The 25,018-nt window shown below is 43.4% G+C and overlaps 1 protein-coding gene across 1 annotated transcript in view; it reads right to left on the bottom strand.

Moving 5' to 3' along the window:
• LOC139758205 (outer dynein arm-docking complex subunit 2-like) overlaps nt 1-23,943 on the bottom strand; it is a 37,453-nt gene extending 13,510 nt beyond the window's left edge. Inside the window, exons 1-3 of the mRNA XM_071679448.1 lie at nt 23,669-23,943; nt 23,084-23,242; nt 7,005-7,160 (exon numbers count right to left, since the gene is read on the bottom strand). Of these exons, the coding sequence (XP_071535549.1) occupies nt 7,005-7,160; nt 23,084-23,242; nt 23,669-23,770 (417 nt within the window). The 5' untranslated portion in view covers nt 23,771-23,943. The remainder of the gene's footprint in view (nt 1-7,004; nt 7,161-23,083; nt 23,243-23,668) is intronic.
• Between the last annotated feature and the right edge of the window lie 1,075 nt (nt 23,944-25,018).

The following is a 25,018-nucleotide window of genomic DNA, read 5'->3' as shown; positions in this document are numbered from 1 at the left end:
TGTCACAAGCATCTTTCGAGAAAGCCATCACTGCTTCCCTAAATGCATCCCATTCCTCCCCCACTCCCCTTACCTCCTTTGTTCTCACCTTTTTCCATTCTGTACTCAGTCTCTCCTGGTACTTCCTCATACAAGTCTCCTTCCCAAGCTTACTTACTCTCACCACTCTCTTCACCCCAACATTCTCTCTTCTTTTCTGAAAACCCATACAAATCTTCACCTTCGCCTCCACAAGATAATGATCAGACATCCCTCCAGTTGCACCTCTCAGCACATTAACATCCAAAAATCTCTCTTTTGCGCGCCTATCAATTAAAACGTAATCCAATAACGCTCTCTGGCCATCTCTCCTACTTACATACGTATACTTATGTATATCTCTCTTTTTAAACCAGGTATTCCCAATCACCAGTCGTTTTTCAGCACATGGATCTACAAGCTCTTCACCATTTCCATTTACAACACTGAACACCCCATGTATACCAATTATTCCCTCAATTATCTGAATATATGTATTACTCATGGTAAGGTGCCTGAGGATTGGTGGAATGCTTGCATAGTGCCATTGCACAAAGGCAAAGGGGACAAAAGTGAGTGCTCAAATTACAGAGGTATGAGTTTGTTGAGTATTCCTGGTAAATTATATGGGAGGGTATTGATTTAGAGGATGAAGGCATGTACAGAGCATCAGATTGGGGAAGAACAGTGTGGTTTCAGAAGTGGTAAAGGATGTGTGGATCAGGTGTTTGCTTTGAAGAATGTATGTGAGAAATACTTAGAAAAGCAAATGGATTTGTATGTAGCATTTATGGATCTGGAGAAGGCATATGATAGAGTTGATAGAGATGCTCTGTGGAAGGTATTAAGAATATATGGTGTGGGAGGCAAGTTGTTAGAAGCAGTGAAAAGCTTCTATCGAGGATGTAAGGCATGTGTACGAGTAGGAAGAGAGGAAAGTGATTAGTTCTCAGTGAATGTAGGTTTGCGGCAGGGGTGTGTGATGTCTCCATGGTTGTTTAATTTGTTTATGGATAGGGTTGTTAGGGAGGTGAATGCAAGAGTTTTGGAAGAGGGGCACGTATGCAGTCTGTTCTGGATGAGAGAGCTTGGGAAGTGAGTCAGTTGTTGTTCGCTGATGATACACCGCTGATGGGTGATTCATGTGAGAAACTGCAGAAGCTGGTGACTGAGTTTGGTAAAGTGTGTGAAAGAAGAAAGTTAAGAGTAAATGTGAATAAGAGCAAGGTTATTAGGTACAGTAGGGTTGAGGGTCATGTCAATTAGGAGGTAAGTTTGAATGAAGAAAAACTGGAGGAAGTGAAGTGTTTTAGACATCTAGGAGTGGATCTGGCAGCGGATGGAACCATGGAAGTGGAAGTGAATTATAAGGTGGGGGAGGGGGCGAAAATTCTGGGAGCCTTGAAGAATGTTTGGAAGTCGAGAAAATTATCTTGGAAAGCAAAAATGGGCATGTATGAAGGGATAGTGGTTCCAACAATGTTGTATGGTTGCAAGGCGTGGGCTATGCCATGATAGAGTTGTGCGGAGGAGGGTGTATGTGCTGGAAATGAGATGTTTGAGGACAATATGTGGTGTGAGGTGGTTTGATCTTGTAAGTAATTTAAGGGTAAGAGAGATGTGTGGTAATAAAAAGAGTGTGATTGAGGGAGCAGAACAGGGTGTTTTGAAATGGTTCGTTCACATGGAGAGAATGAGTGAGAAAAGACTGACCAAGAGGATATATGTGTCAGAGGTGAAGAGAACGAGGAGAAGTAGGAAACCAAATTGGAGCTAGAAAGATGGAGTGAAAAAGATTTTGAGTGATCGGGGCCTGAGCATGAAGGAGGGTGAAAGGCCGGCAAGGAATAGAGTGAATTGGAACGATGTGGTATACCGGGGTCGAAGTGCTGTCAATGGATTGAACCAGGGCATGTGAAGCGTCTGGGGTAAACCATGGAAAGTTCTGTGGGGCCTGGATGTGGAGAGGGAGCTGTGGTTTCGGTGCATTATTACATGACAGCTAGAGACTGAGTGTGAACGAATGTGGCCATTGTTGTCTTTTCCTAGCGCTACCTCGCACACATGAGGGGGGAGGGGGATGTTATTTCATGTGTGGCGAGGTGGCGAAGGGAATGAATAAAGGCAGACAGTATGAATTATGTACATGCGTATATATGTATATGTCTGTGTGTGTACATATATATGTATACGTAGAGATGTATAGGTATGTATATTTGCGTGTGTGGACGTGTATGTATATACATGTGTATGTGGGTGAGTTGGGCCATTCTTTCGTCTGTTTCCTTGCGCTACCTCGCAAACGCGGGAGAGAGCGACAAAGCAAAATAATAAAAAAAAATGATAATATATATATATATATATATATATATATATATATATATATATATATATATATATATATATATATATATATATATGTGTGTGTGTGTGTGTGTGTGTGCGTGTGTGTGTGTGTGTGTGTGTGTGAATACCAGCAAGGTTATTAGGAACAGTAGGGTTGAGGGTCAAGTCAATTGGGAGGTAAGTTTGAATGGAGAAAAACTGGAGGAAGTAAAGTGTTTTAGATATCTGGGAGTGGATCTGGCAGTGGATGGAACCATGGAAGCGGAAGTGGATCATAGGGTGGGGGAGGGGGCGAAAATTCTGGGAGCCTTGAAGAATGTGTGGAAGTCGAGAACATTATCTCGGAAAGCAAAAATCTGTATGTTTGAAGGAATAGTGGTTCCAACAATGTTGTATGGTTGCGAGGCGTGGGCTATGGATAGAGTTGTGCGCAGGAGGATGGATGTGCTGGAAATGAGATGTTTGAGGACAATGTGTGGTGTGAGGTGGTTTGATCGAGTAAGTAACGTAAGGGTAAGAGAGATGTGTGAAAATAAAAAGAGCGTGGTTGAGAGAGCAGAAGAGGGTGTTTTGAAATGGTTTGGGCACATGGAGAGAATGAGTGAGGAAAGATTGACCAAGAGGATATATGTGTCAGAGGTGGAGGGAACGATGAGAAGTGGGAGACCAAATTGGAGGTGGAAAGATGGAGTGAAAAAGATTTTGTGTGATCGGGGCCTGAACATGCAGGAGGGTGAAAGGAGGGCAAGGAATAGAGTGAATTGGAGCGATGTGGTATACCGGGGTTGACGTGCTGTCAGTGGATTGAATCAGGGCATGTGAAGCGTCTGGGGTAAACCATGGAAAGCTGGGTAGGTATGTATATTTGCGTGTGTGGACGTATGTATATACATGTGTATGGGGGTGGGTTGGGCCATTTCTTTCGTCTGTTTCCTTGCGCTACCTCGCAAACGCGGGAGACAGCGACAAAGCAAAAAAAAAATAAAAAAAAAATATATATATATATATATATTCCGTACCCTGAGTCAGGTACTCATTTCATTGACCACTTCCTAGTGGTGGATGAGCAGTTGGATCGACACTGGACCGATTGACGCAATCAGGATTCGAACCTATACGCTCGACCTTGGGTGGTCTGTGAATGCGTCTCGGTCATGAATGCTAACCGTTATACCAGGAAAGGTCAAATACATACGCAAATGACTGAATGTAAAAAATAAAGAGGCGGGAGGTTAAGAAGAAGGTGCAAGAGGTGAAAAAGAGGGCTAATGAGAGTTGGGGTGAGAGAGTATCAATAAATCTTAGGGAGAATAAAAAGATGTTTTGGAAGGAGGTAAATAAATTTCGTAAGACAATAGACCAAATGGGAACATCGGTGAAGGGAGCATGTGAGGAGTGGTGATGTGAGAAGGAGATGGAGTGAGTATTTTGAAGGTTTGTTGAATGTGTTTGATGATAGAGTGGAAGATATAGGGTGTTTAGGTAGGGTTGGCGTTGGAAGTGAGAGGGTCAGGGAGAATGATTTGGTAAACAGAGGAGAGGTAGTGAAAGCTTTGCGGATGATGAAATCCGGAAAGGCAGCGGGTTTGGATGGTAATGCAGTAGAATTATTAAGAAAGTGGTTGACTGTGTTGTTGACTGGTTGGTGAGGATATTCAATGTATGTATGCGTCATGATGAAGTGCCTAAGGATTGGCGGAATGCATGTATAGTGCCATTGTACAAAAGCAAAGAGGATAATGGTGAGTGTCCAAACTACAAAGGTATAAGTTTGTTAAGTTTTCCTGGTAAATTATATGTTAGCGTATTGATTGAGAGTGTACAGGCATGTACAGAATATCAGACTGGGAAAGAGCAGTGTAGTTTCAGAAGTGGTAGAGATGTGCAGATCAGGTGTTTGCTTTGAAGAATGTATGGGAGAAATATTTGGAAAATCAGATGGATTTGTATGTAGCATTTATGAATCTGGAGAAGGCATGTGATAGGGTGGATAGAGATACTTTGTGGAGGGTGTTCAGAGTATATGGTGTAGGAGGTAAGTTGCTAGAAGCAGTGAAAAGTTTTTACCAAGGATGTAAGGCATGTGAACGAATAGGAAGAGCGGAGAGTGATTGGTTCCCAGTGTATGCTGGTCTGCAGTAAGGGTGTGTGATATCCCTATGGATGTTTGATTTGTTCAGGGATGGGATGGTTAAGGAGGTAAATGCAAGAGTTTTGGAGAGTGGGGCGAGTATGCAGTCTGTTGGACATGAGAGGGCCTGGGAAGTAAGTCAGTTGTTGTTCACTAATGATACAGCTCTGGTGGCTGATTAAAGTGAGAAATTGCAGAAGTTGGTGACTGAGTTTTGAAAAGTGTGTAAAAGGAGAAAGTTGAAAGTAAATGTGAATAAGAGCAAGGTAATTAAGTACAGTAGGGTTAAGGGACAAGTTACTTGGGATGTAAGTGTGAGTGGAGAAAAATTGGAGGAAATAGAGAGTAGCAAGTATGAATATGTACATGTGTGTATATATATGTATATGTCTGTGTATGTATATGTATGTATAAGTTGAAATGTATGTGTATGTATGTGTATGTATGTATATACATACTGATATACTGACTGATATTAATGCTGATATACTTACTGATATTATTTCATCATTAGTTAATTACTGTAAATCTCTAAATTGCAAAAAGACTTTGTCACATCAACACAAAAGTGTATGCCAGTTTGGCAAAATCAGTGGAACCTAATTACCCTAAAAGATTTAACAGAGCTATTAACACCTTAAATAAGACAATGATATACATATTACCAGTTCAAATTAGGCTAACACTGTGGGGATTATGGACAAAAGTAATTATCTATCTAAAAGAATGATCTTTTAAATGATGTCACAACATATTCTAAACTCAGTAAGAATCCCCTAGAAGCACTTAATTCCCATTTCAATAAAGAATTGACGTTGTTGTCGAAAGGTAATGGTTCTCTTATCAAAAGTTTGTCATCTTTGTCCCCTTCATTGCCATACACGTAGGGACTTATCAGAACACTTAAACCATATTTTCCAGCAAGACCTATAGTGAGTTCAGTAGGCTCCATCACATATAAATTGTCAAAATGGTTAGTTTCTATATCAAGCCCTTTAGTGGGTAAGATATCAAATTCTGATATCATGAACAATGTAGATTTAGTTAACAAACTTAACAATATCAATGTTGATTTTGATTTCAAATTTGTTAGCTTTGATGTTTCCTCACTTTTCACAAAAGTTCCAGTTGATTATCCTCTAGAATATTTATTTGATGTCTTGGATCATATTCATTTACCTGTTTCAAAGTCTAATTTCACTGAACTGATGAAATTCTGTATAAAAGACTGTGTATCTCAATTCAATGGAGATTATTATGCTCAAAAATTTGGTATGGCAATGGGTAACCCTCTTTCACCTGTACTAAATAATCTTTATATGGAATTTTTTGAAACAAAATTGCTAAAGGATATCTTACCTTCTAATGCAATTTGGTTTAGGTATGTAGATGATGTTCTTTGTGTTTGGCCAACAAATGAAAATTTACAAATATTTCTCCCCTTACTTAACAATTTAGTACCGTCCATCAAATATACTGTAGAAATTGAAAATAATGGTATGTTACCACTTTCAGATTGCATGATCCATAGGCAAGGAAACAGGTTTAAGTTTAGCAAACACAGAAAACCTACCAATGCATGCTCATATATCCATTATTACTCATCTCAACATGACAGAGTTGAATTATCATCATTTCAATCTATGTTCCTTGTGGCATTACGTATTTGCAGTCCAGAGTATACTGATGATGAGTTTGAGAAGATATATTCTATTGGATCTAAGTTAAAGTACCCTAGATCTTTCATTGACAAATCCCTTAAGTAAGCAAAGAAATCATTTTATAGAGTTGAGCCCAAACTTCCCATTGACACCAAGAATCTTTTAGTTCTCCCTTTTAATAATCATTTTTCTTTACTTCCCATGTTGCTTAAATCCTTTAATGTAAATGTTGCTTTCATCAACAATAATACCATAAAGAATATCAATCAGGAATTCACCAGAAAATTCTCCTGGGTGCATCTTTAAAGTGCCATGTAGAAATTGTGATGAGTTTTATGTTGGGCAGACTGGTAAGGATATTTCTCTTAGACTGAAGCAACATGAATATAGTATAAGAACGGGACACGAATCAAATGCTTTGTTTACTCACGTCAAAAGCCATGATCATTGTATTGACTGGAGTAATGCCCTCTCAGTTAGTAACTCTAACTCTATTACCACGAGAAATATCATTGAATCTTCTATCATCAAATACACAAAGAATTATAATCTTAATATTAGCGATGGTCTGTACAAATTGGATAGCTTTATTGTTGATAAAGTTTGTAAACATTTCACCTTCTTGTCCATATAATAAGTTTATGATACGCTCGTTGTCTGTCTTGGACAATCACATGATTACCAAATGGCGTCCTAGCTACATCTCTTCGTTGTATATCAACTGACTGTTATATTTCTCTCTTGTGTCTTCCCTGGTGATGTGATTATTACACGAAAATGCATTTGGGAACTTATCGGGATTTCCGTTGCCTGCGTCGTCTCAACTCGCATAAGAATGTGTCACTCACGTTACATCTGAGGTTGCTGGTCCTGAGTATGTTGAGGAGCACCTCCAGGCCGCCCACCATCTTGAGAGCCACCTGGCACACCTCACGGTACATCCCACAGTCCTTCAGCCCCACCAGGGCTATGGTTGTGCAGGTCGCGTTCCCAACTTTCAGGTACTGTAAAACAGAAGGTTGCAGCTTGCTTCACTATCAAGTTGATAGTGGGAGAGATGCTGTGTGTGTGGCAACATGGTGGGAGAGATGCTGTGTGTGTGTGTAGCAACATAGTGGGAGAGATGCTGTGTGTGTAGCAATATGGTGGGAGAGATGCTGTGTGTGTAGCAACATGGTGGGAAAGATGCTGTGTGTGTAGCAACATGGTGGGAGAGATGCTGTGTGTGTAGCAACATGGTGGGAAAGATGCTGTGTGTGTAGCAACATGGTGGGAGAGATGCTGTGTGTGTGTGTAGCAACATGGTGGGAAAGATGCTGTGTGTGTAGCAACATGGTGGGAGAGATGCTGTGTGTGTGTGTAGCAACATGGTGGGAAAGATGCTGTGTGTGTGGCAACATGGTGGGAGAGATGCTGTGTGTGTAGCAACATGGTGGGAAAGATGCTGTGTGTGTAGCAACATGGTGGGAGAGATGCTGTGTGTGTGTGTAGCAACATGGTGGGAGAGATGCTGTGTGTGTGGCAACATGGTGGGAGAGATGCTGTGTGTAGCAACATGGTGGGAGAGATGCTGTGTGTGTGTGGCAACATGGTGGGAGAGATGCTGTGTGTAGCAACATGGTGGGAGAGATGCTGTGTGTGTAGCAACATGGTGGGAGAGATGCTGTGTGTGTGGCAACATGGTGGGAGAGATGCTGTGTGTAGCAACATGGTGGGAGAGATGCTGTGTGTGTGGCAACATGGTGGGAGAGATGCTGTGTGTAGCAACATGGTGGGAGAGATGCTGTGTGTGTGGCAACATGGTGGGAGAGATGCTGTTTGTGTAGCAACATGGCGGGAGAGATGCTGTGTGTGGCAACATGGTGGGAGAGATGCTGTGTGTGTAGCAACATGGTGAGAGAGATGCTGTGTTTAGCAATATGGTGGGAGAGATGCTGTGTGTGTAGCAACATGGTGGGAGAGATGCTGTGTGTAGCAATATGGTGGGAGAGATGCTGTGTGTGTAGCAACATGGTGGAAGAGATGCTGTGTGTGTAGCAACATGGTGGGAGAGATGCTGTGCTTGTGGCGACATGGTAGGAGAGATGGTGGGAGAGATGCTGTGTGTGTAGCAACATGGTGGGAGAGATGGTGGGAGAGATGCTGTGTGTGTAGCAACATGGTGGGAGAGATGCTGTGCTTGTGGCAACATGGTGGGAAAGATGCTGTGTGTGTAGCAACATGGTGAAAGATATGCTGTGTGTGGCAACATGGTGGGAGAGATATGCTGTGTGTGGCAACATGGTGGGAGAGATGCTGTGCTTGTGGCAACATGGTGGGAGAGATGCTGTGTGTGTAGCAACATGGTGGGAGAGATGCTGTGCTTGTGGCAACATGGTAGGAAAGATGCTGTGGGTGTAGCAACATGGTGGGAGAGATGCTGTGTGTGTAGCAACATGGTGGGAGAGATGCTGTGCTTGTGGCAACATGGTAGGAAAGATGCTGTGTGTGTAGCAACATGGTGGGAGAGATGCTGTGCTTTTGGCAACATGGTAGGAAAGATGCTGTGTGTGTAGCAACATGGTGGGAGAGATGCTGTGTGTGTAGCAACATGGTGGGAGAGATGCTGTGTGTGTAGCAACATGGTGGGAGAGATGCTGTGCTTATGGCAACATGGTAGGAAAGATGCTGTGTGTGTAGCAACATGGTGGGAGAGATGCTGTGTGTGTAGCAACATGGTGAGAGATATGCTGTGTGTAGCAATATGGTGGGAGAGATGCTGTGTGTGTAGCAACATGGTGAGAGATATGCTGTGTGTGTAGCAACATGGTGGGAGAGATGCTGTGTGTGTAGCAACATGGTGAGAGATATGCTGTGTGTGTAGCAACATGGTGGGAGAGATGTTGTGCTTGTGGCAACATTGTAGGAAAGATGCTGTGTGTGTAGCAACATGGTGGGAGAGATGCTGTGTGTGTAGCAACATGGTGAGAGATATGCTGTGTGTAGCAATATGGTGGGAGAGATGCTGTGTGTGTAGCAACATGGTGAGAGATATGCTGTGTGTGTAGCAACATGGTGGGAGAGATGCTGTGCTTGTGGCAACATGGTAGGAAAGATGCTGTGTGTGTAGCAACATGGTGGGAGAGATGCTGTGTGTGTAGCAACATGGTGGGAGAGGTGCTGTGTGTAGCAACATGGTGGGAGAGGTGCTTTGCTTGTGGCGACATGGTAGGAAAGATGCTGTGTGTGTAGCAATATGGTGGGAGAGATGCTGTGTGTGTAGCAACATGGTGGGAGAGATGCTGTGCTTGTGGCAACATGGTAGGAAAGATGCTGTGTGTGTAGCAACATGGTGGGAGAGATGCTGTGTGTGTAGCAACATGGTGAGAGAGATGCTGTGTTTAGCAATATGGTGGGAGAGATGCTGTGTGTGTAGCAACATGGTGGGAGAGATGCTGTGTGTAGCAATATGGTGGGAGAGATGCTGTGTGTGTAGCAACATGGTGAGAGATATGCTGTGTGTAGCAATATGGTGGGAGAGATGCTGTGTGTGTAGCAACATGGTGAGAGATATGCTGCGTGTGTAGCATCATGGTGAGAGATATGCTGTGTGTGTAGCAACATGGTGGGAGAGATGCTGTACTTGTGGCAACATGGTGGGAGAGATGCTGTGTGTGGCAACATGGTGGGAGAGATGCTGTGTGTGGCAACATGGTAGGAGGATTCTGCTTTATATGTGGCACATGGTGGGAGAGTTATGCTATGCATTCCAACCCATCTAGAAGTTACGTAGTGAGAAACATTTCAGCAAAGATCAGGAAACAATGGATGAATTATTTGTTAATTTGTATAGTGAACTGTTTACACAGGTCAAACAACAACTGGACCTTGTTTTTACAAAGTATTTGTAAGTAAACTATTAAGATCATGCAAAGTGAAGATATTGTCCTGTTTCTGAGGTAGAACGAATTGTTTGAAGGGTAAAGTTGTGTATGTCAAAACTCTGAAATAAAGTGTGTGACATTGTGGAAAGAGTTCAGTTGTGTGTTTTCCAAAAGTGGTGTGTTAAAGTGAGTGTTGGACGGTACTGGGACAGATAAACTAGACCAGGGAAAAAGATGGGAAAGTTAACCTTTCTCCTGCCAGGTTTACGGGTAAGCGAACTGTGTGGCTAAGAGTTGGTGGAGGTTACCTGTTTGAGGCAAAGTGTTACTGGGAACTAGTTATATCTAGCAGATCAGTGGGAAAGTTACGCGTGGCAGAGTAATGAGGAAGTCAAGTGCTGTCTGCAGTTAGGCTGTGTACAGGAAAGCGTTGTGAAGGATGAGTTGTGAGGGGTGAACTGGTGAGAAACTTACTCTGTGCATAGTATATCGGTGGAAGGGTAGGCAAAGATGTGGGGAAACTCAGTTGTGTGTCAGAGATTTAAGGGAAGTAATGGCCTTTGGCACCGCCAAAGGGGATTTAAAGTAAACCTTCAAATTCCCTCTTTACTTTTGGTTGCCGCCACGCCATTCTATTGGCCTTTGGCACCCCTAAAGGGACTATAAGGTAAAACTTCAATCTGTTTCTTTCCCTTTGGACGCCGCTATGCCCGTGAGTGTGGCAAGACGTTGGTACGGCTGAAAAGATTGTGGCAAGGTCGTGGGAGAGGTGACATACTTGTACGGAAGTGTTAACAAAGACGTTGTATTGCAGGATCTATACTGTGCGTAACGAAGTGTTGGGGGTTCTAGGTTGTGTCTGGTTAAGGTTTATGTGATTTATATAGAGGGTTGGGAGAATTATGTCAGGTAAGATGGTGACGAAGCTAAGATCGGTAGAGTAGAGGTGAGAAAGTTGTGTGGCAGTTGGGTGAGATATGATGCGATAGAATCATGAGAGGGCTAAGTTGTATGTGGCAAAGCGGTAGGAGAGTAACACTGTGAAAGTCTGTTGGGAAAATTAAACTGTTTGTAGTAAGATAACGAGACCTAGTGAGTCAAGTTTTCTATGTCAAATTGTTGGCAGAGCTGAGCAGAGCCAGGCACAGTGGCAGGAAAGATATGTTATGTATGATTAATCGATGGGAGATCAAAACTATTTATGGCTGAAGTGTTGTGAGAAGAGTTGACCCGTGTAGGGCGACGTGTTAGAAAAGATGCTGCGTGATGTTTGGCTATGCTGCGTACCCATCTACCACGCAAATGGTACGAGGTTCGAATCTTGTTGTTGGAGAGTATCATGTTTTCTTTGAAGGTATTCCTTCATATGCACTATATTTGTATTCATATACCTTCACGATATGACATTAAGTTTGGTAAAGTTGTTGACTACCGGGAAACATAAGCCTGGCGGGATTGGACCGGTCTGAACCCCGTTTCTCGTGGACGTGAGGCAAAGGATATTCAATTCCATGTAATCGAATTATCATTTCCCGATCATGGGTAACAGCCGAGCAGTCAGCAACCACGCATATACCACAAGGTTTGAATACTTGCCGTGTTCATATGTTCTATTAAGGTGCATGTTCAAATGCACTATATTTGTTTAAAAACAGGTTGTGAAGGAGTGAGAAGGAGATAGAGTGAGTACTTTAAAGTTGTGTTGAATGTGTTTGATAATACAGTGGCAGATGTAGGGAGTTTTGGTCGGGGTAGTGTGCGAAGTGAGAGGATCAGGGAGAATGGTCTGCTTATGAAAGACGAGGTTGTGAAAGCTTTGCGGAAAATGAAATCCAGCAAGACGGTGGCTTTGGATGGTATTTCAGTTGAATATATCAAAGGGGTGACTATCGTTCATTGGTTGGTAAGGATATTCAGTGAATGTATGCATCATGATATAGTGCCTGAAGATTGGCGGAATGCGAGCATAGTGCCATTGTACAAAGGCAAAGGGGATAAAGGTGACTGTTCAAACTACAGAGGTATAAATTTATTGAGTATTCCTTGGGAAATTATATGGGAGGGTATTGATTGAGAGGGTGAAGGCATGTACAGAGCATCAGATTGGGGAAGAACAGTGTAGTTTCAGAAGTGGTAGAGGATGTTTGGATCAGGTGTTTGCTTTGAAGAATGTATGTGAGAAATACTTAGAAAAACAGATGGATTTGTATGTAGCATTTATGGATCTGGAGAAGGCATATAATTGGGTTGATAGCGATGCTTTGTGGAAGGCTTTAAGAGTATATAGTGTGGGAGGTAAGTTGGTAGAAGCAGTGAAAAGTTTTTACCAAAGATGTAAGGCCCGTGTACGAGTAGGAAGAGAGGAGAGTGACTGATTCCCAGTGAAGGTCGGTTTGCAGCAGGGGATGTGTGATGTCTCCATGATTGTTTAATCAATTTATGTGTACGGTGGTTAGGGAGGTAAATCCAAGAGTTTTGGAGAGAGGGGCGAGTATGCAGTCTGTTGTAGATGAAAGAGCTTGGGAAGTGAGGCAGTTGTTGCTCGCCGATGATACAGCTCTAGTGGTTGATTCGGGTGAGAAACTGCAGAAGTTGGTGACTAAGTTTAGAAAAGTGTGTGAAAGGACAAAGTTGAAAGTAAATGTGAATAAGAGCAAGTGCATTCCTACATATCTAAAACACTTCACTTCCTCCATTTTTTCTCCATTCAAACTTACATCCCAATTAACTTGTCCCTCAATCCTACTGAACCTAATAACCTTGCTTCTATTCACACTTACTCCCACTTTCTCCTTTCACACACTTTTCCAATCTCAGTCACCAACTTCTGAAGTTTCCCACCCGAATCAGCCACCAGTGTTGTATCATCAGCGAACAACAACTGACTCCCTTCCCAAGCCCTCTCATCCCCATCACAATAAATACTCGCCCCTTTCTCCAAAACTTCTGCATTTACCTCCTTGACCACCCCATCCATAAACAAATCAAACAACCATGGGGACATCGCACATCCCTGCCGCAAATCGACATTCACTGGGAACCAATCACCTTCCTCTCTTCCTGTTCGTACACATGCCTTACATCCTTGGTAAAAATAAACTTTTCACTGCTTCTAGCAACTTACCTCTCACTCCATATACTCTTAAGACCTTCCACAAAGCATTTCTATCAATCCTAACATTTGCTTCCTCCAGATCCACAGATGCTGCATACAAATCCTTCTATTTTTCTAAGTATTTCTCACATACATTATTCAAAACAAACACCTGATCCACACGTCCTCTATCACTTCTGAAACCACACTGCTCTTCCCCAATCTGATGCTCTGTACATGCCTTCACCCTCTCAATCAATACCCTCCCATATGAATTCCTTGGAGTACTCAACAAAATTATGTCTCTGTAGTTTGAACACTCTCCTTTGTACTTTGTACAATGGCACTATGCATGCATTCTGCAAATCCTCAGGCGCTTCACCATGATCCATACATACATTTAATATCCTTACTAACAAATCAACAACAAAGTCACCCTCTTTTTTATTCAGTTCTACTGCAATACCATCCAAACACGCCGCCTTGTATAGACCTTCACTATCATTAATGTTACAAAGCTTTGTGCATTTGATGATAGAAGATTGATTGATATTTCTCGTAGTAAAGGACATATAGTTAATTACTGAATTAGCATTACTCCAGTCAGTACAGTGGTCATAGTTTTTAACATGATTAAACAAAGCATTTGATCAGTGTCCTACTCTTATATGATCTTTATGTTGCTCAACTCTAACATAAAGATCCTTACCAGTCTGTCCAACATAAAACATATTACAGTTTTTACAAGGAATTCTTTAAACAAACCTGCAAAATTTCTGGTGAGTGTTTTTATTATTCTTTTATAGAATTTCTATTGATGAATGCTACATTTATATGGATTTAAGAAACCTGAGAAGTAATGTAGAATTATCTCTGAAGGACATATATAAAGAATATCCTAATGAAAACCTCACCAGAAAACTCTACGGGCTGTGTTTACAGAATACCTTGCATAAACTGTAATGTTAGGTTGGGCAAATTGGTAAGGTTCTTTATTAGACTTAAGCAATATAGATATTGTATAAGAACAGGACAAAAATTAAATGCTTTATATAATCATGTTGAAAATTTTGACCATTGTACTGACTGGAGTAACGTTAATTCAGCAATTAACTGAAACTCCTTTACCACGAGAAATATCATTCGATATTCTATCATCAAATACACAAAGAATTGTAACTTTAATCTACGTAAAGGTCTATACAAACTGGATAGCTTTGTCTTTGGCAAAATTTGTAATATTCTCTTTCCTGTCCACATAATGAAAATTCATGCCTGGCATAATGTCAGGCCCAAACATCATAACCAAACGCGGCGAACTTATATCCTATACAGAGACTGAAAAACCGAACATAACTGCTATCTCAGAAACGTGGATGAACTGTGAGAATAGATACTTAATCGCCCCACATACAAACTATGTCCGAAAGATCGCTTATATAGGGTAGGTGGTGGAGTCTTGATCTATGATGATGACAATCTAAGTGCTATTAAAATAAGCAAGTTAGACACACACACTTACTGCTTCTCTTTCTATGAGCGAGCATTCGTTCTGCCGTAGCCAGCGGACGTCCTTACCGACGTTGCCGTTAACCTCAGCACCGACCCTATTGCAAGAGAACTGGCGTCCACTCATACGACGGCCTGGTCGCAATCTACATCCCACCGACCTTGAGCTGGATCCGAACATTTCACACGCTGTCGGGTCTCGGCGAGCATCGAGTGCGGCTCGAAACTGGTGAGCTCGATGTCCCATGAGGTACGAGGCCGCCGCACGCAGCCAGCCACAAACAGGTAAGTGGCTCGTGAGGCGTCCACACACAGGGAAGATACTACGCGTCTTGACAACTTCTCCGGCACCTCACCAACATCGTTGTCTCGTTTCCAAAAAAGGCTGCGTCGCTCCCCCCAGACTCGTATGACCAACACCCGAGCTCTTTCGGACACTGGCTCAGCGGGCTTGCACAGCAGGCAGTGATAACTGAGGTGGTTCTCAACCTCCGTCGCAAGCGCCACTCTCTCGTCCACCAGGGTGTCATCCAAGTACGAAGTTTCACGATTGATCCTCTCGTCCCAACTCAGTACAACACTCAGAATCTTCATTACCAAGGGCGCGATGCTCAGTCAGTAGCCCAGCCGTGTCGAGCAATACCGCCATCCCTGGAATACCACCGTCTGATACCGGCCACAGCGACTGGTCCACGCGGGTCTGGAGGTAGGCTATCATCTGCCCACGGGGGCGCCACTCTCTAATCTCCTCGCTGCAAACGTCTGCATCGGCCGTAAGTGGACTAAGATGAGAGTTCAGCTCACGGAAGTCGAGCACCGGGAGCAACTTCCCTTTGTTCTCCTGAACCAAGGCAATCAGCGGGATCGTCCCCTTCACTGCTCCGTGACGCCTCTCGTTGTATGGTACTAGCCAGCCATCCGCAATCCATTGCAACAGTTCGCGTTCACACTCTTGGCGAGTCTCCGGTCGTCCCGGTACTCCGGGGTAGTGTTCAACAGACGTGGCGGCTCCGTACCATCACACCACTTCCACAAAACCATCCACTTTCTCGCTGCCACATCATAGGTCACTGGGAGATCCTTTTCATCAATTACGGGACCTGTTGCCACAGTCGCTACTGTTGAAGATGGAGACTCTTCAACACCAAACCACTCGTCGGGCGGCGTGCGCACCGTCACACCACGGAAAACGTTAACGCCATTTATGCCGAGGACGAAGTTAAGGTTCAACGGCCTAGCGACCACCACCAGCACCTCCCGCATCCCGTTTCCTGTGTACAATATCGCTCCAATTCGTTCTATTTTGTTCACACAACATGCTGTCCCGCAGCTTCAAACCCCAAAATCTAAAAGCGTCTTTCATTCCATACTTCCATTTCGTCCTCGGTCTCCTTTTCCTCCCTATTCTTTGCACTTCTAATGCATAGATCCTTTCACTCATACTATTCATAAATCCAAACTATTTCAGCAGATCCTGCTAACCTCTTTCCAGTATACTCTGTTTACTGCATTTTTCTCAAAATACCATTCCTGACTCCATCATTCCTCCTCATTGCACATATTTTCCTGAGGCATTTCATTTCCAACATATCTATCCTCTTCCACACTTTCAGAATCATAGCCCACAACTCGCGTCTGTATCGTCCAAATTACTGCACCATCAGAAATACTCATTTCATCCCTCTCTTTTCAAACTCCTTATAGCACCCAGGACCCATCCCTCCCTCGTCATCTTACGGTTGACATTAGTTCCATAGTTCTATTCGCTATCATGTCCACTCCCAGGTATCAGACTTACACTCAAAGCAAACCAAAGTTAAACCTCATTGCCTTGCTTATATTCATATTAACTGTAGATATCCGCCTTTCACACGCTCTCAAAGTCAGACACCAACTTCAGCAGTTTTTCACTCGAATCTGGCTCCTGAACACTTCCCGGGCCCCTTGCGTTACCCCCAGCAGACTGCAAAAACAATCCCTCTCCAAAATCCTCGTATTAACTCCCTCACCATCCCATCCATAAACAGATAATCCTTGGTGAAGTGACAAACCTCTAACAAAGACCCACCTCCACAATTCATTGTCTTCTCTTCCGACTCGCATACACATCGTGCTCTCTTGATAGCTCACTGCTTCTCGCGGTTTTCCTCCCATCCTATATATTCTTGGCACCTTCAGCAAAGCATCCCTATATACCTTATCGTATGCTTCCTCCAGATCAACAGAAGTCGCGCAAATCTTTTTCTGTAAGTACTTTTCACACAAATTCTTCAAAGCAAATACCTGGTTTACACATCCTCCACCACTCCTGAAGCCACATTGTTCTTTCCCCGCCTGATGCTCTGTACATGGCACCACCATCTCGGTTACCAGTTGCCTGTACAACTTACCTGGTATACTCAGGTAATTCGAACATTTTCTTTTATTCCTCTTGTGTTTATACAGTGGCACTGTATAGGCTTCCCCCAGTCCTCAGTCACTTCACCCTGGGCTAAACATAAATTGAAAATTCTGACCAACCAGTTAAAAACACAGTGACCCCCTTCCCTTGAGAAATTCAGCTGTAGTACTATCTACTACATCTGTTATGCCACACTTCATCATACTTAAGGCCTTCACCATCGAATCTCTTTTCACAAAACCATTGGCTGTGATTCTCTCAGTCCGCATACTTCCATGCCCTAAGCACCCTAAGTCTACCTTCCTAACATCTAACACATTCAACAGTCCTTTAAAATACTCACTCCATCTCCTCTTCACTTGTTCTTTACAGATTACCACTTCCTCACCCGCTCCTTTCATTTATTCGCCTCTTTCAAAACATTTTTTCTTGTTTTTCCTCAAGTTTGCCCATGGTCTCTCAACCTATCTCCTACTTGCTCTATTTTGTAGCCGCTTGCATCTTGACTTTCTCTTGTGCATAGCCCAATAACAAGTACTCTTTCCCTGCAGGTAACGTCTTTTATACCTCTCTTTTAGCTTTTACCAACAACTTAAGTTCCATGCCTACCAGTCACTACCCTCTCTCACACATCCTTATGTTACCATCTATGTGCCACATTCTTCTCCCGCACATGTAACCAGTGTTTCCCTAGATCCCTTACATTCCTGGCCCACACCTCGACATTCCTTTATTCTTTTCTTTTGCTATTCTTCTCCAAGTTCTTCCTGGCATCTCCTCACACAAGATTCTTTTCGAAGCTCACTCACATTCACCACCCATATTCACCACCCATCCATATCATATCCTCTCTTCCTTAAGCCACCAAAACTTTCACTCTTTCTTCCACCAAGATTTGAACAGGCATTCCACCATTTGCCTTTGTCAGCACGTTCACATCCAAAGGCCTATCAATTAGTACTCACAAACCAGATATTATCAATCACTAGTACTTCTTAAGCACACAATTCCGCAAGCTTTTCGCTATTTTCGCTCCCAATTGGCACTTCATGCCACCTAATTACACCCTGAACAGCTCCATCATCATCATCCAGTCTTATATGTAAATCGCCACTCTTCCTCACTCGCACGTCTTACGATGATAAAGCTTCACTTCACCTACATCACTATGGAGCTCATCTCCTTACTGTCAGTCACGCGTTTCCACAGTTCCTCGTTCAACAAGCCTACTCTATTTTTTTCTCGTCATCAAACTAACCATAGACTTTAACCCTATGACGTTCCTAAACCAATTTTTCCCCTTCACCGAGGGCCTTACTCAGAGCCAGACCAACACTGTTTCTCCCTCCAAACATATCAATCATCTCTTCCTTGTTCTTCTTATCTTAGTTACGTCCGCTCACATTCAGTCATCCTACGTCAGTATGATTAATCCTCGACTAACACACACACACACACACACACACACACACACACACATATCACCGGACTGAGGTAGCTAGTGATGATGTTGAAATCATGTGGGGAAAAGTACCACGAAACCTGCAGCCAGGCTTACCAACACTTCTTTCCCCAAAAGACGGTGGTAACGCTGCACCCTGATCATCCACTACATTACGCGACTTATTACATGACTTATTACATGACTTATTACATGACTTATTACATGACTTATCACATGACTTGTGCAGCAGCGAAATTGGGCGTTCAACAGTCGCAGCAACGACTTCTAAAAGCATCTTTGCAACAAAGTGCAACGCGAAGTGCGAGCCACGAAGACGGGCCGTTATCCAACCCCGGAGGAGCGTTTACAGTGGGACAATATTGGTCAAGTGGCACGACAGAATAGAAGACCTGACTGGCTGTGGCAAGTGAAAGCTCTTCTCCTTCCCTTACGTAGACAAACTTGGTAATAACAAAATAAACACATCAAATTAACAACCACTTTGTCAATATTTGCCAACGATTACCACAACTCAACAACAGCTTCCCCTCACCATACCTACCAACTTCATTTCCCCAGAAGAGTAATGGAATATCAAGCAGCTACGCGTCTTCAGAGCCTTAGAACCAAACGTTCAACCTCATCCATTGATCCTCCGGTGAAACTAACGAGGAATTCTTCCATGAATGAGCTTTACCGCTGACCACCACAGTTAATGCTTCACTCATACAACCTAAATGACCCCACAGCTTGGAAGACAGCATATGTCACTCTACTACCCAAATCCACCAACCCAGAGTCTCTTGATAGCTTACGACCGTTTGCAATCACTTCTGTCCTCAATAGACTTTATGAAAGTTTATTTTTGACTGGACCTTTGCGGACATTGCTGATTTAGTAGATCTTAAGTAGTTTGGAAACATGGAGTCTTACTCCACTACTCATTGCCTCGTAAGCCACCTAGACTTCAGTCACCGCAACTTGGACGAGCGCAAGACCTCGTTGGCGCTCACCTTCGTAGAGGCTTTTACTTGGTAAGGTATAACATCAGCTTGGGACTAAGATGATGTGTCGTCTAGTGGCTAGTGGACTTACTGACCGAGCGACACCATACTGTCCGCTTTAGCGGAGCCTCACTAACATGTGGTGCGCCACACGACACGAAAATGGGAGTCGCTCTGCTTCCTCACCCATATCAGTGACTTCCTGAACGACACAAACCACCGCTGGAAGAACGTAGACGCCTCCATCTTACTATCAACATCAACCATCAGCTGCGGGAAACCATCCACCACAACACCAAGAGTGTAATGATGAGTACCAATCTGGGTGCTAACATGATCCTGCCTCCTGACATCACACAAGGGCCTGACATCCTCCGGGTAATGAGAAACTTCAAACCTTTTTGATTCACTACAGACGACAGCTAGAACTGGAAGTCGTCAGCACTAACATCAGATCATGGTACCGTCAGCACCTTCTCCTTTAATGAAATTACTAGGCGTCCCACCATTTGAGCTCAGGAATGTCTGTATCATCTTTATTCTACGTGAGCTCTTCTACACCTCCCCCGCCTTGTCATCCTTACTAACAGATAAACAGAGGGATTAGCTAGACGCAGTGCAGAAAAGGACAAACAAAATATTCTTGGGTCTCTCATACACCACCTACCAAGAGCAGGCAGTTTGGCGGTAGACTTCCCCCCCACCTTACAGAGACCTTCTTCCCCGAGATTCCTTCCACCAATTCCATCGTAGCCCACCTCAACCCACCTCCACCACCACCTCAGACCACCGCTCGTCACCACAATCGATTTGTTCCGATCACAGCTCGTACAGACCGTAATAAGGCTAGTCGTACACGTAACACTGTGAACGTCATAAACAATCCAGGGACAAGTGCATAGCTATGCAAGCGAACAGAACAGCTGTCTTGTAGTTAGGCTACGTGGTATGCCAACTAATGCATTACTGTAACTATTCATCACAGCATGATCAACCAACTGCATAATGTATAAACCTTACTGTTTATTCTAGAATATCCAAGTATATCGGCCATTCAGTCTATCCAGATGTAGCTGACTCGTGTCCTCAGCCAGGGTGTGGAAATATGCATTCCACCTTGATCTCAAGTTCTCCTGTAATTAGTTAGCCAGTAACTACCTAACCTCACACCTCTGTCTGCAATACCTCAATTGTGTGGGGTTTTTTTAGCTGAAGTGTTGCCTGAATCCAACAAGGCTGGATTGTTCATATCTGAACTGGTAGAAAGTACGTAACACTGTACGTTGTGGGAGGCTGATTAACACGCCAGCTCACCAGGCTGGATCATGGGGCAAACGCCGTTGATGGAAAGATCATCTCGCTGGATGGGCACAGACGACCCATGTTAGAGGAGTCGTCTCGAAACTGGTCGAGGTGATCGGTGGAACTTGCCTGAAGGTATGGACTTCTATACGAATACATGCAGACGGTGCAAAGTTCATGAAGTCAGTGATATACGAGGAGGGTCGCATCAACGTACAGCCAAACCCAGACTACAAATTTGGTCTGATATTGGCTAGTGAAATTCCACCCGAGGAAAGTGTGAATTAAGGAGGATGGGAAAAGGTAAAAGGAGGACTATCATTATTCGTCAGCAGGATACAAGCTTCAGGGTTCTGGGTGTGAGAAGTACTTGCGAGTCGACCTCGTCCCTGACCTGTAGGCAGAGTTCCACGTTAGGAGAACAGTTAAGGAAATAAACTATCTGTTAGCAAATACAAGAACAGCCTTCAAGTATAAGGAAATATTATGCAAGGTGTTCATATCCTAAGTAAGTCCAAAACTAAGATATGCTTTACTGATCATGGTCGCCACACCTCAAGAACCACGAAGGACTGACAGACGAATCACTTAAGGATGGAAGCAAAGATGGTAGTAGAGTCAAGACAGGTGAGTTACAAGTAAAGGTTAGAGGCTTTATTAGGTCTGCCCATCTTGAAGGAGAGACGAGTAATAGTTGACTTGATCACAATCTTTATGCTTTCAGAACAGACGGATGATAATTCATCGAGAGATGCATGAAAAAGGAAAAAAAAATGACATAACATGAAATGAAACAAAAAAACAATTTGAAAATTGTAAAAAAAGAAAGTACTTTTATAGTGTGAAGAACATTGATTGGTGTGAACAATATGATTGAGGACGAGGTCAATACAGACACCATACATAGATTCAAGAAGTTATGTGAAAGCAGAGAATACTCAGAAGATTGGCCTCCATAAGTGCAAAACTCCCTCCAGCAGAAACTACAAATAAGTTATCGCATATTGACACCCAAGATGATGGAAGAGATGATCAGTAAGTAGGTGGCTGAACACTTGCACGGAAGAAACTTTTCAGAGAGAATCATTAAATGTTATATATGATGAATCTTCCACACATCTGTGATGGGTCGAACACTGGCTAGGCGAGAGGCTGTGTGAGTGGACTACTTGCTTATAAAGTACCAGAAGGCATCTACCACCGACCCCCACACGAATTGGCTACAACAAAAGTAGATTTTCACGTAAGCATATGAGAGTGATACCTACAACAAGAGGATAAAATGAAGGGCAGGTCAGAGAAGTCTTCAAACTGGATGAGATAATCAGTGATGCTCTGCAGGGCTCAATCTTGGGGAAGCTGTCATTTTTTGCATATGTAAATGGCTTCGAAAGGACCTTCAGTCATGTCTGAATATGTTTGTGAATGACGTTGAAATTGTGAGGGAACTGAGGAGCGTCCAGTCAGCTAAACACGAGTAGAAACGTTTTCCATCATATTGAAATGTTCAAAGTAAAACATGTATATAGAGAAAGTAATAGGATCAGCAGATTACATGATATTGTAACTGCTAGGCTACAGTTACTATTGGCGCATTGGCATAACTGAAGATGTTGATCATGTGAACTATAAAGTTTGTGGTCAAAGATGTCGACACGAACTAGAACACTAATGTCTTAGAAAGTTAAAAGAAAATAAAAGAATAGAGCCTTTTCGGGATAGATCTAGAAGAAAATTGTAAGAAATGTCACAACACATTATAATTAATAACGACATACATGAAATTCCAGGTTTGTGTTCACTTTTTGCATCTAGTCGGTAAAACTTACAATATGAAACTATGTAATGTACATAATGAAATACGAATTGTATTATCTTATGTAACATCAGCCAACTGGGGTCTGACTAAGGCCATTTGTGACCTCTGTAATCTTTTGCGCTATCGCTCACAGGATGAGCATGGGGTGCACAATAAACTTACCGGGTTATCGGCACAGATCAGATCAATCCAGAATCGCTATAGTCTGCATAGAGACCTACACACACCACACCTTCAGTAGCAACGAAGTAGGGTGATGGGTCGAACGACAGTGAACGTGGATGCAAGATGTGGCAAAAGTGGAAGTCTAGCATGAGGAACAGTGCGTCCTCCTCATGTAGCTCCTGTTCTCTATCATGAATACACATCATGTAACTGTCCTCCATGTTCTTCCTGCGGGCCCCCGTCCCTCAGGTGTTCCTGGCCGTACGTTAACTGTCCTCACCATCATGTCTGTGTTCTCCCTGCGGGCCCCCGTCCCTTGGCCGTACCTTAACCATTCTGTGTATCTGCCAGTAGTCTGCAGAGAGATCGGCCGACTGGAAGTCCAACTGGTACAGGTCCTCTTCCTCTTCCCCGCCTTCGTCCTCATCTGCCTCCACTTCCTCCTCCGCCTCCTCGGCCGCCTGCTCTTCGTCAGAGTTCTCAGGCTGATGAAAAAATGAAAATATTCGGTTTGTGAAGATTTCTGTCGATCTTGAGTATCTGTTATGACAAACCTGAAGTTACGTGACCTGTAGTGTTGCTTTGACGGTAGAACTGGCCCTTACCTTCATTACTGTGGCTAATGGGTGTCGTTCTGTTAGACAACCAGTTGGAGGGTCACAAGGCCAATGATGTAGCGTATCTCTATAAGTAATATGTCAAGATTAAGTTAAAACCTTACAGTCTTGTGGCAGAGCAGCACCGCACTTATCGTGCACAGTTTTACCTGTTAGAGAGCACACCTTGTCTGGATAGCACAGGATCTATAAGAACTATACTGAAGGTGACGATAGAATATATAGCTACCATTGTTAAACTGAAGGGACAATGACGTCATCACTTACTGGAGAGACGATGACGTCATCACTTACCTGCGACTGCGACAGCTTGAGGCTGGAGCGTCTGCGACCATCTGTGCTGCCAGCGGCGCTCTCTCTCCCAGGAGGAACTAGCGACGGCCTCCTGGACGCCATCCTCAAATCTGCTGCTGCCTTCTGCTGTTACCTCCTGCTGCCTCTTGCTGCCTCCTGCTGCTGCTGCCTCTTGCTGTTACCTCCTGCTGCCTCCTGCTGCCTCCTGCTGCTGCTGCCTCCTGCTGTTACCTCCTGCTGCCTCCTGCTGCTGCTTCCTGCTCCTGCCTCCTGCTGCTTTCTGTTCGATAAAACCATAATTATATGTGTATTCATTCTTCACCTATGATCATTTAAGAAAGTGCTGTGGTGTTTACCATGATCCCTATCTATAGGCCTCTGCATCCCAAGGCTGCGCTACTTCCAGCAGCAGGGAAATATGAGCTCCTTTGGAGTGAGACGTTCGTCGATGGGACTGGACTCCTAATGATATACCGTCGACAAAAATGACTTTTCACTTGTGGTGTTAGTTTGAACAGGCAAAGCCAACTAACACCTAGTTAACGTGGGGGCTGGAAACAACCACACCTCTCTTCCTGTATTTCAGTTTCTAAAAGATAGTCTAGAAGAAGGAGCCGAGCAGGGAGTGTTCGTCTTCCTCAAAGGCTCAGACTGTGGTGTCTGAATGTGTGTGCATGTAACGAAGATAAGAAAAAAGGAGAGTTAGGTAGTATGCTTTAGGAAAGGAACAGGACTTTCTGTTTCTAAGCGAAACAAAACTCAAGGGTAGAAAAGAATCATTTGGTAATGTCATAAGAGAAAAGTCAGGAGATGGTATGAGGGTGAATATTTTGCTAAGGATTGGGTAGCACTACTACTGAAGCAGGAGTTGTGGGAGTGTGTGGAATAGTGTAAGGAAATGACTTTTAGACTGAGGTAGCTAAATATCAAGGTGGATCACGAGAAATGGGTGACCACTAATGCATATGCGACTGACTATGAGAGAAAAAATAATGAGAGATAAATGTTCTGGGTGCAACTGATGAGTGAATGTAGTGATTCAGCAGTTTTGATCTAAGAAACTAGGTTTTGGTGATGGGTGAATTCAATGCAAAGGTGAGTAATGTGGTAGCTGAGGATTCTGTCTGATGGCATAGAGTATTCAGTAATGTGAACGGAAATGGCGAGCAGCTTGTGGGGTTGTGTGCGGAGAGAAAAATAGTGATTGGGAATACCTGGTTCAAAAAGAGTTGCATACATAAGTGTGTGAGTAGGAGAGGTGGTCACTGGTCATTACTGGATTGCACACTAATTGATACACGTGCAAAAGAGACTTTTGGACGCGAATGTGCTGCAGTTGGTGGGATGTGG

This window comes from Panulirus ornatus, chromosome 29, assembly GCF_036320965.1.
Source record: "Panulirus ornatus isolate Po-2019 chromosome 29, ASM3632096v1, whole genome shotgun sequence".
NCBI classification, from domain to species: Eukaryota; Metazoa; Arthropoda; class Malacostraca; order Decapoda; family Palinuridae; genus Panulirus; species Panulirus ornatus.
Note: the sequence above shows the minus strand (reverse complement) of the source record. Positions and strands in the feature narration are given on the sequence as shown.